Below are 15656 nucleotides of genomic sequence, written 5' to 3' on the forward strand. Positions count from 1 at the left end.
AATATCAGGCAGGACCAAGAGCAAGGTGCTCATTAATAAAAGGTTTCACTCTTTTCATTCATTCATGTTTCCTCTGTTTAGTTAAGTCAGCGATACTGTTGAAGGAATAAAACAAACAAAACAAAACAAAAAAGAAAGAAAGGAAAAAAAAGGGGGGGGGGGGAATGACAGCTGGGGGGAGCCAGGATGGTCAAACAGAGATTAAAAAAAAAAGAAAAAAAGAGTAAATTTACAGAAATGAAAAGAGATTTTAGAAAGGGGGGAGGGCAGAAACCACGAGTAGTGATATTTGAAGAGAGGTGTGTGTTAGGGGAGCAATGAGCATAAGGAAGCCAGCCTGCCTGTTCCTCCCCCTTCCTAATCATAGCCTTTACTCACAGACAAAACTCCCTCCCTCTCTCATTCACTCACTCACTTTAGGCCAATCCGTCCTCTCTCTCTCTCTCCCTCTCTCTGTGTCTCTCTCCTACTCTGAGACAGAGTCAGAACTCTTCTCCCTGACAGCCACAAACATCTACAGCACTTATTGCATTCAGAGAGGGAACCTGCAAACAAAACTTCACAGAAAACTTTTGGTTCTTGTTCCAGAGAATTTGCTGAAGAGAAGGAAAAACAAACAAACAAACAAACAAACCAAACCAGCCCCAAAAAAACTGTGCGTGAAGGGGGAGGAAAAGCAGGGCCTTTTAAAAAGGGAATCACAACAACTTTTGCTGCCAGGATGCCTTTGCTTTGGAAGAGAGGATTTTTGTTGGTGCTTTGCTGGATTATAGTGAGGAGTTCCCCAACCCCAGGATCCGAGGGGCACAGTTCAGTCACTGACTGTCCATCATGTGCCCTTGCCACGCTCTCAAAGGATGTGCCCAGCTCACAGCCTGAGATGGTGGAAGCAGTAAAGAAGCACATACTGAACATGTTGCACTTGAGGGACAGACCTAATATCACCCAGCCGGTGCCCAAGGCAGCACTTTTAAATGCCATCAAAAAACTCCATGTGGGAAAGGTGGGAGAGGATGGTTATGTGGAAATAGAGGATGATGTTGGAAGAAGAGCCGAAATGAATGAAGTCGTGGAGCAAACCTCAGAAATCATCACATTTGCAGAATCAGGTGAGTGCTTGAAAAACAAAACTGTAAAATATCCTTTGTGCCAGAACTGCAATTAACTTCTTTTCTTCTCCTCAGCAATAATGTTTTCTGCAAGGCTGTAGGATGAGACTTGGGGGGAAGGGAGAAAGGAGGAATGGGATGGGGGGAACAGGACTCTGAAGAAATTTGATTTTTCTGACTTAGTGTTGGCTACAGATTACACTTGCTGAGCACAGACAGCCACACAGGGAGGAAGCTCTCTAACCAATCTTGAGCAGAAAGTCAGGCTGCAGCGGGATCCTCCAAACTGTGCCTGTGAAGCCAGAGTACTTGCAGTAAAGTACTGGATTGCAGAGCTGATGGTGAAAGAAAAAGGGCTGAAGCCTTTTCGGGAGTTTATCAAGACAGAAAGTGAGCTGCAAACTACTTGAGAAACAATCCTTTCATGTAAAAATTATAGTGGAAGTTATAAAATCAGATGAAGCAGCTTTAACTTTTAGAAGTGAAAGGGCTTTTTTGTGGTTTTTTTTTTTTTTAATTTAACACAGCATCTTCAGCAATAAAGAGTTGCAGGGACTGTCAGATGACTTCAATAGAACTGGACAAGTTGCTGTAGCTGATCCAATTTGTAATGCAGACTTTTGCATACTGGAAAAAAAGATTCTGTTCCTAAAATGCTCCTGCCAAAAAAAAATGCAACCTTGGTAGAGTGTATTTTGAACTCTTTCACAGTTCTGTTTTCCCTAACTCTTATACAGTAAGAGCTCAGAATATAGATATTTACTAAGTAATGGCTTAAGATTCACATCAACTGCCTATAGGAAACAGCTCTAAAGTTGTACTTTACTGTATTTTCCTACATGAATAGGACCAGAACCTGTTTTAATTCAATGTATATGTATGTGCATATGTATCTGTTAATATATGTATGTTTATACATGCATCAATAGCAGTATCTTGCAATAATTCTATCATCTAACTAACAGCAACTTTTTATGATGCCGTCTAGCCAAAGCATTTTTCCTGTTGCCAAGACGGTTTTAAAAGAATGTCATTGTTTTGTTTGGTACAGCATATGGTAGGCAAAGTATGCAAAGGAACTCCAAGCATTTTAGTTTAAAGTTTGCTGCAGCAGTATAAACAATTAAGACAACACTCAGAGTTTCCAGTCCTGAAAACCTGTTGACTCAGATGTTCTGTTTGCAGGGAAGCCATGCACAAGAAGCGTGCATGCTTTTAAGAGCAGACATTCCTGCTGGCTGTCCGATTTCCAACTGTACAAGGAGCCCTTGCCTTTGGAGTCCTTGTCAATATACACATTATCAGTTCTCTCAGTATGAAAGCTCAGGCTTTTCAGTTTTACCATCCCCTCCACTTCAGAAAGCAGGCAGAAGGTGTCAATGCCAGTGGTCATTAGAAGCAGGGGCAGCTCAACATTAGTTGAGAAATTAGTTTTTAAAAGCAAGGAAATCTCTAAGCTGTCTATGAGTCGGATTCCCCACCTGGTTTTCAGCAGCTCGCTCTGAGCACAGTGAAACACATATGGCATGAGCAGTGGTTTCTCTTCACTGTGTGAGTCCCAATCATTTGTAAACACATTATTGTCTCTCCTGAGCTCTGACACAAAGGAATTTGGAATTTGATATATGCCTCCTCAGTACGACACCCTCCAACGGCGGCTCCTGAAGCCATTGGCTCTCGGGGTCACATGAGCAGAGAAAATCATGCCATTGCCCACACGCTGGCCAATAGTCCAGCCACTGATCGCCCCCGCCGCAAGCTACCCAACACTAACACGTCACTTAGTTTGATTTACATAGCGCTGTCCTACCACTGCTAGCCAAATTAATTTAAGCAGTCTTATGCTATGTGCAGCTGAAGGACAGGGGCATCCGCTGTGTTCCCATGCCTTTTGTCCCCTGCCGCTGTTCTCCACCTTCACGCTCAGCACTGAGGCAGGAGGGCTGCTCCGGCCCTCTTTCCCATACCTGCTAGGCTTTGATCTGGGAGGAGGGAGGAGCAATTAGCAACCTTGAAACTGAGCTCTAGGGTTTGGGCTTATAATGGAAATAACTCCACTCTGTGGAGTAACTTCGGACTGCTAAATCTTATTTTTCATCTATGGCCATTCATATTTGGTGTCTTGCTAACATCAGAGGATCTATCGCACTTTACAGGTGCCAATGCTGCAACAACTTAAGTAAACTCTACCTGGCGTCTTTCCCACTCACGCACCAGCAGCATTGTGTGTCCAATATTAAAGCAGTATTATTTTTCCTGTTGAGGAAAGTGAGGCAAAAAGAAGGCAAGTGACATGTCATATAGGAAGTATGAGTTAAACAGACAGGAATAGAATACAGCCACATGGACAGTCCCTACTTTTCACTCTGTGGGAACTGGGAAGAGTTTGGATAAGTTTAAAACACCAGGCAAGAGAATAAACATGTTTCTCTCCCAGTCAGGTTAACATTCTTCCTGCTTTGAATGTGAAACTCACTCTGTTTCGAAAGAGGGCAATAGGAAATCAATGAAAATGAATGGAAACATCTCACGTTGTATCAAATAAAGGTCTATGGAAAGAGAAATAAGACTTTAGGCTGTTTTTTCCTTTGGGTATGACTTGACATAAACCAGCCATTCCCCCTACCTTTCAGAAGCCACATTTACTACTTGCCTTCATAAAAAAGTAGTATTTCCATCTTTCATCAGCTGTATCCTCAGACATACAATGAAATGGAGTGAATGAACAAATAGTGCCCTGTGCACGTGGCTCTGGCTTGAGACTGCTATTTTCTAAAATAGACCAAAATTCAAACGAGCACAGGCTTCAGACAATTAAAGGGAAAACTAAATGCAGTGAACTTGTCCGAAGCACAGGTGTAGTTATGTCCAGGAAATCAGCAAAATAGTTGGCAGGTAGTTTTCACAGCTAACAAATCCAGGCAGATCTTTGCAAAACTAATGACTGCGAGTATTGGGCAAAAGTTTACAAATGCACCCTACTGTCCTTTGGCACTCTTACAAGTAAAACATGAAAATGATTTTCTACTTGCATATCAAACTAAGATTACTGACCTCGATTAGTTGCGCTACAAGGGTAGCTGTGCCAGAGCTCTGTGGGTTACTTCAAGGTCTTAAAAATAGACTTTTGAGGAGAGGGGTCATATAATTTTGTGACAAGCAAATCCAACAGGTTCTATAACTGAGATACCCAATGCTCATAAAATAGGGTTGGCTACTAACTCTTTCATTATTTTACGTAGATAGCTTATTAGGCAGACTTGGGATTTTGCCAAGTGAACTTGATCCTGGCAACTAAACTACCAATGAAATGGGTTGCTAACCTCAGCCCTCGAGAAGGTGATAGGAATTACAGGATGGAAATACTGAAATCCAAAGGCTTATCGTTAGGAGAACTGTCAGGAAAAAAATGAGAAGTCTGACAGCTACTTAGACCAATTCTACCTTTTTGTATCACTTCATACTGAATTCAAGGTGAACTGACTTGGTCATGCGATGTCCACTTTCATGTGCAGATACACGTGTGTACACACTCATGCCTTTTCCTGGGAAGATACCTACTCCTCTACAGCCAGGCTGGCAGTTCAGGAGGAAAAAAAAGGATGGGTCGCTAATGCCTCTTTAAATCATTTCGTCAATTTTCTTTTGAAAACAAATGCATTTAATGGTACAGGTATCCGTGCTGAATAAAGAATGGCCACGAGAGGGCACACTCCAAAGGCTTTTTGCTCCACACAAGGCAACCTTCCTGCAAGCTCCTATTTTACATAATTGGATCCTGAAACCCAGAGATCTTTACGCTTATCTGTACCTTCTCTGAGTGGAGCTCTTGTTTCTCTCTTCTAGTTTATTTAAAAGGCAGAGATTCACCGGAGTGGAAGACTGCAAGTAAAATAATGCAGGAAAGAAACAGGCAAAGGCAAAGGGGAAAAAGATAAACTGATGGATGCTAGAAGTTCTGGAAATCTAGAGAGATCAGAAATTATCATTATTATTTTTTACAAAATACTGAGAAATGTGACCGTGAATCATCATCTGAGCTGATTTTCTCACATCTTTTTTTTAATGCAATCTCCTTGGCTTTTAGAAAACAACCCTATTTCCCCTGATTTTTTTTTTTTTTTTTTTTTTTTTTTACTTTGGCATGCTATATCAAAGATTTCAAGTTTAGCAAATGAAAGCAAGTTAATTCCAGAAGAAGAAAGCCATTCTGTATTAATCTGTTTCATTGTAACAACATGTGAGAATTCAGGGAGGTTGGTTGGTCTGAGAACAATTTGAGAAAGTACAAACAAATCTGAGATGGTGGGAACCAGATTAGAAAAAGATACCTGAGAGAGACAGGGACAGAAAGTACTGTATGCGTCCATCTCTGTGTGTAGTCATGCACACAGTTTTTGTACACAAATGCAGATGGGCATATCTGAGTATGCATTTGCCAGTATGTGTGTATAAGCGCATGTATGTCCATATGTATGGGTATGCCAAGGCAGACATGCTTATATACCCATGTAGCTGTACCTGCACTGTTGTAATATGAATAGATTCCTGCAGATATGTATGTGCATTCATGTGCTCTCCTGTGTGCAGGATGTATCTACACTGCGTATGCGTAAATGATTCCTGCCGAGGAGTTCTTGTATCTAGATATGTCTATATGGGTAGGAAAAGGTAATCTCATTTAATGCAACGGAGCTTTGAAAGATTGACTTACGATTGAAGCTTAGTCTACCGGAAGCAATTGGAGGTTCTGTTATTCATTTCAGTGGGCTTGGGATTTGCACCTTAATGCACAGAAATTAAATATTTTAATGAAAACAGACTGGCAGCTTCTGATCACTTAATTTTAGAATTTACAACAAATTATTACAAGTATGTACAAAAAAAATTACTCTCTCTTTTATAAAAGACAAAGACTTGGTATTGTTTTTACCTTGAACTGTGTTATTGGTGCACGTGACCCTAAATTTCGCTTGAGCTATTTTAGACGTAAATGCAAAAATCAAGTAACAAAAAACTTCAAGCAAACAAACACCTTTTTTGTTTCTAAATATTTAAAGCCATGTGGGGGAAGGGCTTTCAATTTGGAAATAACTCTAGGCTGTGGATGTAAAGCGCTTCCCTCCTAACAAAATAGCAGAGGAGAGTCAAGGTTCACCACAAGTGAATTATTTCACATTCTGAATGACCTTGTCAATGCCCCTTTGGGTTAACTTTTCAAGAAAAGGTATTTAAATAAGGTTGATGCTGCTTTTTCCCCCACAAATGCTTGGGAAGTAGTTCGTTTTCCTGGTTTTCTTTTTTGGTTTATTTTTTCTTACAACAAAAATATCCTTTTGCTGGCAGCAAAGAGTATGTGAACATAAAGATAAGGTGTTTGTTATTTGTGTCATAATTGCTCCTCCCTTTCTAAGAGGCAGCAGTCAGGCAGTCAGGGAGCAGGAACGAAAGTACGCAACCTGGATGACCAGTCACATATGAGGGGTGATGAGTAGTTGGAATAAATTGTTTGCCAGTGATCCATAGGCTGAAATGCATTCACAAAAATGGCCACTGCCTAATCACAGTAATAACACATTTGTAATAACCAGTCTGCCTAGGAGATAATTGCCAGACGATAACAGTGCTAAATTCACTGAATAAATTCTATGCTGTGAACAATTCATCTAACTCTAGTGGTCACTCATTAGTAAACATTTTGAGCAATTATCTCTCAATAACCATGCTCTTCTCTTCGCTCTCTTTAGAGGAACCTTTCTAGTAACCTATTTTTTTCTGTCTCCTGGGGAACGGAAATGAGAAGTGAAGAGAAGGATGCTTTTGAATGTAATTACAGATTGGCACGCAGTACAAATTCCCCCAAATCTAAACATAGGCGGTAGTAAAGTTAGCAACTAAAAAAGGAAAAAAAAGCTTGCTTTGTATGGAAAAACAGTTCACTTACAGTATAACGTAAAAACGGTTCAAAATTAAGCAGCGGTGAAGCATGGAAATTTAAAGTAACAGCACCTTCTTACACAGTGAGCATTTTTCAAAGGAAAATTCAAATGCTGTGTTTTAAGAGAAATTAAGAATAAGTCACATTATAATGTCAGAAAGGATAATCACTTTCGTAACGAAAAAACCAGCCTTAATCATTTAACAGCATATGGTTAAAAAAAAAAAAAAAGTCATTTTAAGTATCTTAGCATTTTACTCAAAAAAAAAATCCTCTTAATTGCCTAGCTTAGACCCTACCTAGCATACGTGTATAGCTTGAACTAACAGGGCTCGATCCTGAATCCCGCTGCAAATTGCCAATAAACGAGCTTCGACTGCATCGTTAAAGCCAGCGATACCGAAGGAAGGATCCTCAGCCTCAGAGGAAGAGCGCGCTGGAGCCGCAGGCTCCTGCCACGAGCCCAGCACGAGCTGCCCCACGCGGGGCTGCCCCCGCCAGTCCCCCCGCGCCCGGGCCCACACGGGCTCCGCCAGTCCCTCCACAGCCTCCCGCACCGTGCCCGGCGCCCAGCGCCGCGTGGGAGGGGGTTCCGAGCGCAGAGCCCCACGCGTGAGCCCTGAACAGCCCTTCCAGGGGTGGGGAGGGGGGTACCTGTGCAGGCGCCCCTCCGCTTGCACGTTCGGGTTTCTCTCCTAAAAAGGTGTGCGAGCAGCACTGAAGAGAAAAACAGATACGAGCAAACTCTCATGCTGTATATACTGATACTACACTTTCTTTCCATTCAGTAACTCCTTCCATTAAAACTTTTACCATATATGCACTACTTCTTAGGGCTTGTATTTTTAACCATTTCTCACAGCATTTGCTGGTGTCACTCGCGCTGCTAGACTGCTCCCTCGGCGTCACAGCCCTCTTCCTGGAAGGGACTTTGCTCAGCAGTAAAGCAGAGAGGTGGCCTCTCCAAGGCTTTGGGAAGGGGAGATGAGGAAAAGCAATCAAAGGGGGCCCAAAGTAATCCCTCGTCTCCTTTTTCAGCTGCTTTCTGCTATGATAACAATCCAGGCTGTTGACATCGCCGTTTATATGAGCATGGAAGTGATGAAGGCATTACTGCTGCTGGGGCTGTGGGTCTTTCCACAGGAGTCAGGCAGGAGGAGCAGGATGATTAGAAATGGAAAAAGACCCTTGCAAATCAGCTGTGGCAGATGAAAAGGCAGGACAAGAGGATAAACAAAGTGTAATTATGGAAGTGGTACCATTTCCAACTTTCAGGAAGGTCCCCTTTTTACTTTCAGTTAGATGAACAGTATATATTTCCAAAGCTTTGAACCTGGTCATTAACTTGGACCAAAAAGGAAAGACCGCTAAATCCCTAAGCAATATTTGGAGAAAATTAAATACAGCCATTTTTTTTTTTTTTTGTCTCAGAACCCTTGAAGAATTTATTTTATTGTAGCACCGAACCTTTTGGAAATAAAGATCCTGTTATAAAATGAATGTCTAACCATAATAAGTCAGATCCAGAGATCTCAATTCAGTTTTAGCACAGGCCAAGCTCTGATTTCAAAATGAGCTTGTCTGAGCATAGTGGCCTTGTAAAGACTGCAGGATTCATAGCATTTGTGCTGTGTGATCGTAACAAACTAGTTGTGAATGTGGAGAGAATTCAGAAAAGCTTCGTTTTTTCCTAACGTGAAAGCATGCTTTTTCTGCCCAACTTTCCACCATTCCCAGTCTCCTCCTAAAAAGATCTGTGAAAGGGAAAGGTTTTTTAATTGCTATAAAACCTTTTATTAGCTATGCAGGTTTGAGGACTTAGGATTTTGTTTCACCCAGAAATACTAGGCTCATACAAGCTTCCTGCATCTTTTTTCTTTCGGATCTGAATTGACCATTCGTGTGTGAAAATGTAGCTAGCCACATCCAGAGAGGCTGTTACAGTAGCTAACAACCTAACAGGGAGGCTGTTATCCCTGTATAAGGACATGTCTTATAATACCTTGCTCAAGCTCACTTCCCTCAAGTGAAGAAAAAGCAAGTACTCGGGTACTTTCAACATGCTATTCTAATGTTTTTAGTAATGAGGAAGAATTCAACTTTCACACATACAGGAGCATATGAAAAACTAGTTAAGAGAGTTCTTGAGGTCCCGTTTCTTTCATGTAGTACTATCTGTCAAAAAGACTGGTTGAATTGCTACACTTCTGGCCAGTGCATAAGGTAATATGAATATTTATTCATGACAGGAGATGTCACTTCATAACTATTTTCAACTCTTACTAGCATGGAAATAACAGAATGTGAAATGTCATGCATTAGCACTTAACAGCATTAGGTTATTCTGTAACGCAGGCCTGTCTGGCTTTTCGGATCAGATGGGGCCATACAGCTTCTTCCCCTGTTGAAGCAGGTCTGCACACCCCGGCTGCTTTCTTCAGAGTACGTGACGGGGCCAGTTTTCCATGTTCATGTCCAGCACGGCCGATCTGCTTATGCACAGGATCCTTCCTAGCGCCAGAACTACTGTCTGTGCCCAGCTTGGTACCTCAGGAACACAGAATAAGTTTTGCACTTCCCAGCAATATGTGCCTATTCCCTGCACCACACTGTGAGCTCTGGGGAAAGAGAGCAGCTGGGAAGAGGCTGCTGGTGCCAGAACACTTTCTACAGCTTGGGCTAAACCATCTTTTTTCCCCCAAGGTTTCCTTGGGTAGGCACAGCAAGCAGAAGCGGTTGGATGGAGAGTCTTGGAGGCAGCAACCCACTCCTGGCAGGTCACCTGCCTTCAGGTTCCCCTGAAGCCCAGGTCCCTCTCAGAAAGGGTTTATTGGGACTGTGTCAAGGAAAGGGATAAGCTAAAGTTAGAAGCTTGCTTTAGAAGAGAGAGTCAGGGGGAATGAAGCCACAGGCTGGATGGATGGTCCTCGCAGGCCTTAGAAGTATCCGTTCTTATAGAGAATAATAGAGAGAATTCTCTCTTTATAACATCCCTATGTACAAGGCAAACAGCCTCTTAGACCAGACTTCCTTTGGACTGGAGGAATGTCATTGTACATCTCCTCATGCTCTGGAACCCAGGCAGGAGTGGGATTAATGCCTATCACTTGCCCTCTGCTCCAACACAGCTGGCAGCTTTGCCATAGTTTCATTTCCAGAATGGAAAAAAATGATGTTAGCTGGTAAGAACTGACTAATGAACTTTCAGTCATTATTGAATGAAAGTTATTTAAAAAGTAATAGAAAAACAGTAACTCTACCGTGCCTCACAGTACTGGTCAGCTTGCTCTTGTCTTTTCTATAAGCCACTTCCTTTTCTAAGGCACAGTCCCACCAGTTCTTGTAGCTCCCTGAGAAATTAATGTAACTCACTTTGGAGACTGGCATCAGCAAAGTCTGTGAGAAGCAGTTAACACAAACCATGTGTTTCCCTATCTCAGTGACAGTTAAAGTCTACGGCTTCACACTCTCACTTAGAGGGAAAACAAAAACAAAACGCTGTGCCCTTTGGCCACTGTAATTCAGAAACGTCTGTCTCTTTGACCTGGGAATGCCACCAGGGAAAGCTGAATGTGTCAGTGCCAGGACTTCACAGAGAAGGAAAGCAACAGGTAGCTCAAAGGGCAGCACAGCCTGCCTGCAGACTTCAGAAGCCAGGAACTCTTGAATTTGCAAGTGAATACAGGATAGATGTCTCTTGTGATTTTGCCCCACTTCTGCCTCACCTTAGAACAGGGGAGCAGGGAGATGGTGAGGGAGCCTGTACTAGTGGAGTTCAGTGGCAACAGGAAGCAAGGAGGAGAGCGTTGCTGCTATGAGAGCAATTTTTCCTGTATGCGTCCAACCACTTCAGTTTTGATCACCACTTGCCCTTTTTACGGTGCAAAATTCTGGTTCCCTGACAAGCAGAACCACTGCACAGAGAATTGGGTCAACGACTATGGGTAGCTCAAGAATAACATCAATGCCAAAATGATAATTATGAATACTGTTTCTGTCTCACTAAGGTCAGATATCTGTGCATTTCAAATCTGTAACCCCAGTCCATCCTGGCCTCCATGCTGAGAAAGAACAAAAGATGCCAACATGGCTTTTTCTTTTGTCAAGAAAATAGAAAAGTACCTCTCTTAAAAAAATAATACCACCACCACCCCCCAGCAAATTCATTCTCTCTTAACTTTTTCATGCTCTAGTGATCAAATCATTAAACAGCCCTCATTATTCATTCCAACTTCTGCCAGGGATATGAGCTCTGTATCAGAGAAACACCCCCTCACCATCATAATCATCATCATGACATCTCAGCAAGTTGATACAATTATGCCAGAGAACCATCCCCATAATTATACAGTTCTTTAGTTCATTTCTCAGTGTATTCACCATTACTATAATCACAGCAAGTACAGTGTGTTAAATTAAGAACAGGATCTACAGCTAACATCTCACAGGATGAAGAGTCTGCCTGCTGCAATTCTTTACAATATAACTCTGCAAACCTCTTAAAGCTGAGGCTCATATTTTAGTATTTCTTTGGTTTTGAAACAATTGACATTTACAACTCTTTTTAAGATGCCTATGAAGAATGGCATTTTACAGAGGGAGAAAGGGCAGACCTCATTCCCACATAATTTCCAAAGTATTGCCAAAGAACTGGTGGGGCTGAAACTCACTCCGTAACTTTAGCTATTAGGTGCAGATTTGTATGCGTACGGTACGTATAGTCGTGGACTGTCATCACAAAAGCATTTTTGCCTTTCAGGTAACAGTCATGACAAAGCTTAGGCAAATGAACTCTTAGCAGCTACTGATGGTTATTTGCCGTGAGATGCTTTACATAAATGGCTATATAATTACTTTAACAAAATGCTTTGGTTAAAATACAATACCGGAAAACAACAGGCAAAGAAATACTTTCCTAAAGAGAGAATTTTCACAAAAGACAAACTGAGGAGGGGATGAGGTGAAGGGAGGTTAGAACAGAATAATCATAAAAATGTAAAGATCCAAGTAGGAAACCTAGGGAACTTCATGCCTGTCGCAACAGTAACAGAATTCTCTTTAACAGAATGCAAGCAGACATACTAACAAGTTCTTCCTGTCTATTTCCATTTACCAAATCAGGCACAGCCAAGAAAATGTTGCACTTTGAGATTTCCAAGGAAGGCAGTGAATTATCGGTGGTGGAACATGCTGAAGTGTGGCTCTTCCTGAAGGTCTCCAAGGCCAACCGGAGCAGGACAAAAGTCACCATCCGCCTGTTTCAACAGCAGCGGCAGCCAAAAGGCAACTCTGAAGGAGCAGAAGATACAGAGGACAGGGGACTGAAAGGTGAAAGGAGTGAGACTTTGATTTCGGAAAAGGCAGTGGACACCCGTAAGAGCACTTGGCACATCTTTCCTGTCTCTAGCAGTGTCCAGAGACTCCTGGACCAAGGCAAGAGCTCTTTGGATGTGCGGATTGCCTGTGACCTGTGCCAAGAGACTGGAGCCAGCCTGGTGCTACTGGGCAAGAAGAAGAAAAAGGAAGATGATGGGGAAGGGAAAGAAAAGGAAGCTGGAGAATTCACAGAAGAGGAGAAGGAGCAATCACATCGGCCCTTCCTGATGATGCTTGCCCGGCACTCAGAGGACCGCCAGCACAGGCGGCGGAGACGAGGCCTGGAGTGTGATGGCAAAGTCAACATCTGCTGCAAGAAGCAGTTCTTTGTCAGCTTCAAGGACATAGGATGGAGTGACTGGATCATTGCACCTACAGGTTATCATGCCAACTACTGCGAAGGAGAGTGCCCCAGCCATATAGCAGGCACATCTGGTTCATCGTTATCTTTTCACTCCACTGTCATCAACCATTACCGCATGCGGGGCCATAGCCCCTTTGCCAACCTCAAGTCATGTTGTGTGCCCACCAAGCTGCGGCCCATGTCCATGCTCTACTATGACGACGGCCAGAACATCATTAAGAAAGACATACAGAATATGATTGTGGAGGAGTGTGGCTGTTCATAGATGCGTGTGTGTGCAAGACCCTTCTCGTTGAGAAGAAAATGTATCAAAAGCCCAAGAAGAGGAAAGACCGGACATGGTATAGCCTTTTTTGAATGAAACAATCATCGGAAATAAAAGCAAAAAAAAAAAAAAAACAGAGAGAGAAAAGAGAAAGGAAAAAAAAAAGACTTATGGAGGATCAGGAAAGACTTCAGCTGTAAAAAGGAAGAAAGCTTCATGAACCCGGGCTTGAATGAGATACGTCTGAATGGCGGTATGGGTTGGGGACTTCCCCTTCCTTTCAGTATGCTCCTTATCTTATTACATAGTATACTAAACTTTAGTTATGACTAGGGGAGTTATGTTCCCTCCCTTAGTCACCCATCAGTTCAAGCAGTGGTAGCAGCTCATCTAATCTGCAGCAATTTGGACTAAGTCCAAAATGTCATTGAAATTCCTTGAAAAGCCACGTGTATGAACACTACATTCACTGGCACTTTCCCCCAAAATTTACCGAGGAACTGAGTAGGTATGTAGTGTTTGTGGGTATATATATGGCTATGTATTTATATACAGATCTCTATACATACAGACACTACATACATACATATACTTAACATTGGTAAAGGGACAATATTGTGCAGGTGTATACACCTTCATCTTCTGCACTACATTTACAAAAAAAAAAAGAAAAAAGGAAAAAAGAAAAATGAAGAAAAAACAGAATTAAAAAAAGAACGAATGAAAGAATAAAAGTTACATTTTGTAAAGGTGCTTACAACGTTAGAACTATGCAACCTAGTTGGTTTGAAACTGTTTACCTGCAAGAGAAAGACAAAAAAAAAAAACAAAAACAGAAAGACTTTTTTTTAAATGGAAGTAACTTGTTTTAAAAAAAATTCTTCAGTGAGAGATACTTGAAAGGAACATGTTTGTCCAGTTACTGGAGCCAAACATTTCTATATTTTGTAAAAAAAAAAATTTTTAATCGTTTACTATTTGCACTACAATGGTGTCTGACCTGTCTAATCCTTATTTAACAAATATTTGCAAGGGAGGGTGGTTGGGTGTGGGAGGGGTTGAGAGCTGCACTTATTGTGAGCTATACAAGAACTGCTACAGCACACAAAATAGCTATTTTTATTATTATAATAATTATTATTATTTTGTACCTTAAAATGAATAGACACATACACCAAAGACATTTGTGCGAGCCTCTAAAAAGTCTGTTTGTGGTTGGTACCATTCACCTGTAATAAGTTAGGGTTTGAATTAAGGGTCAGTGGGTTGATTACATTCAGGCTAGAATATCTGTTAACCAGTTAAATTCAAATAGTGCCCTCAACAGCAAATTGCCATTTGAAGTAAGCCCAGAAAAGCCCTGGGATTTGGATCCAATGTGCTCAGATCCAAGGTCCATCTAAGTATAACTGTACTCTTTTGCATGTACAACACTAAGACTCATCCCTGATGCACAGCAACTGTGCATTTTTGGGAAACAACTTTATACAAGGGATATACATATATATATGTATATATTTCTGTATGTATATATATGTATGTATACACAAGGTATAAGCACTTCTGGCTTCACTTTAATATTCTTAAAACAATGAATGTTTGTGTGCAAAGCACATTATGTTAAAAGATTGTTTGTTTGTTACTACCAAGTGGGAGGCTACACGTTCAAAATGGTATTTGTGTGAGAGAAACCTAAAGTGCTGGTGTACACTTAGAAAGTCTCGATGTAAAATTGCAAGCAGCTTTGGGCCCTGCCCACCATCGCCCCTGCAAATATACAGAAAATGGCAGTTGTGGTAGGATTTCTGTTTGAAACGCAGTCTTCGGTGAAAGACTGGCTGTCTCAACCACCACCCTCTAGCATGACAACTCTTAATGGGTTTGCGCGTTACCTGTAAGACCTAATTTTCAGTGTCAACACCTAACCTGATGGGTCCAACCCGTAGGGCATAGGTAGATAGTTTTTTTTAAAAATTCTATCGCTGTCATATTTAAAAGAATGTTAAAGTTACAACATTTGTCTTTGGGTAGGGGGAGATGATAAGAGGGAATGGGAGAAACCTTTAGGCCCTGCTTACACTGAGTTTGGTAACCCTGAGCCTGAAGCTTCAGACTCTCACAGGTTTGCAGGACCAAGCCCCTGTTAGCTGTCTTCTGATAGGACAGGCTTCAAAATGCCTCGCACGGAAAGAAGCGCTAATGTGGCTCCCCACCTTGTTGAGAGCACAGTCTGTAAGAAAAATTAAAAAAAAAAAAAAAAAAAAAAGATAGCACAATTTAACCCGGTCACATTGGCTAGGGATAGCGTGTTAGCACCTTCATGGCAAGAACCATGTTTAAACAGTGTAATCAGGGCCTTCATTTTTTGTCAGCCAAAACTGTTTGTGTGTGCATGTGTGCGTGGGTGTTCTCTGTGTGTGCATATGTATGTGCGCATGGGCGCATGTCAGTATTTGTATGTATCAATAGAGATTTAAAAAAAAAAGAAAAAAAAAGAAAAAAAAAAAAAAAGAAAGAAAAAAAAAGCCCTTTCCTCCGTTGAATAGATATCAACATACATGCTTATAGCTAAGTTTTCTATCTAATTTATTCCACAGTATTTAG

The 15656-nt window shown here is 41.6% G+C and overlaps 1 protein-coding gene across 1 annotated transcript; it reads left to right on the forward strand.

Moving 5' to 3' along the window:
• Nucleotides 1-404: 404 nt before the first annotated feature.
• On the forward strand, nucleotides 405-15318 carry INHBA (inhibin subunit beta A). The gene is made up of 2 exons (XM_030010126.2): nucleotides 405-1109; nucleotides 12169-15318. Exons 1-2 carry the CDS (start codon nucleotides 722-724, stop codon nucleotides 13050-13052), a joined length of 1272 nt encoding a protein of 423 aa, XP_029865986.1. The 5' UTR covers nucleotides 405-721; the 3' UTR covers nucleotides 13053-15318.
• Nucleotides 15319-15656: the final 338 nt, after the last annotated feature.

This window comes from Aquila chrysaetos, chromosome 3, assembly GCF_900496995.4.
Source record: "Aquila chrysaetos chrysaetos chromosome 3, bAquChr1.4, whole genome shotgun sequence".
In the NCBI taxonomy this organism is placed as follows: domain Eukaryota; kingdom Metazoa; phylum Chordata; class Aves; order Accipitriformes; family Accipitridae; genus Aquila; species Aquila chrysaetos.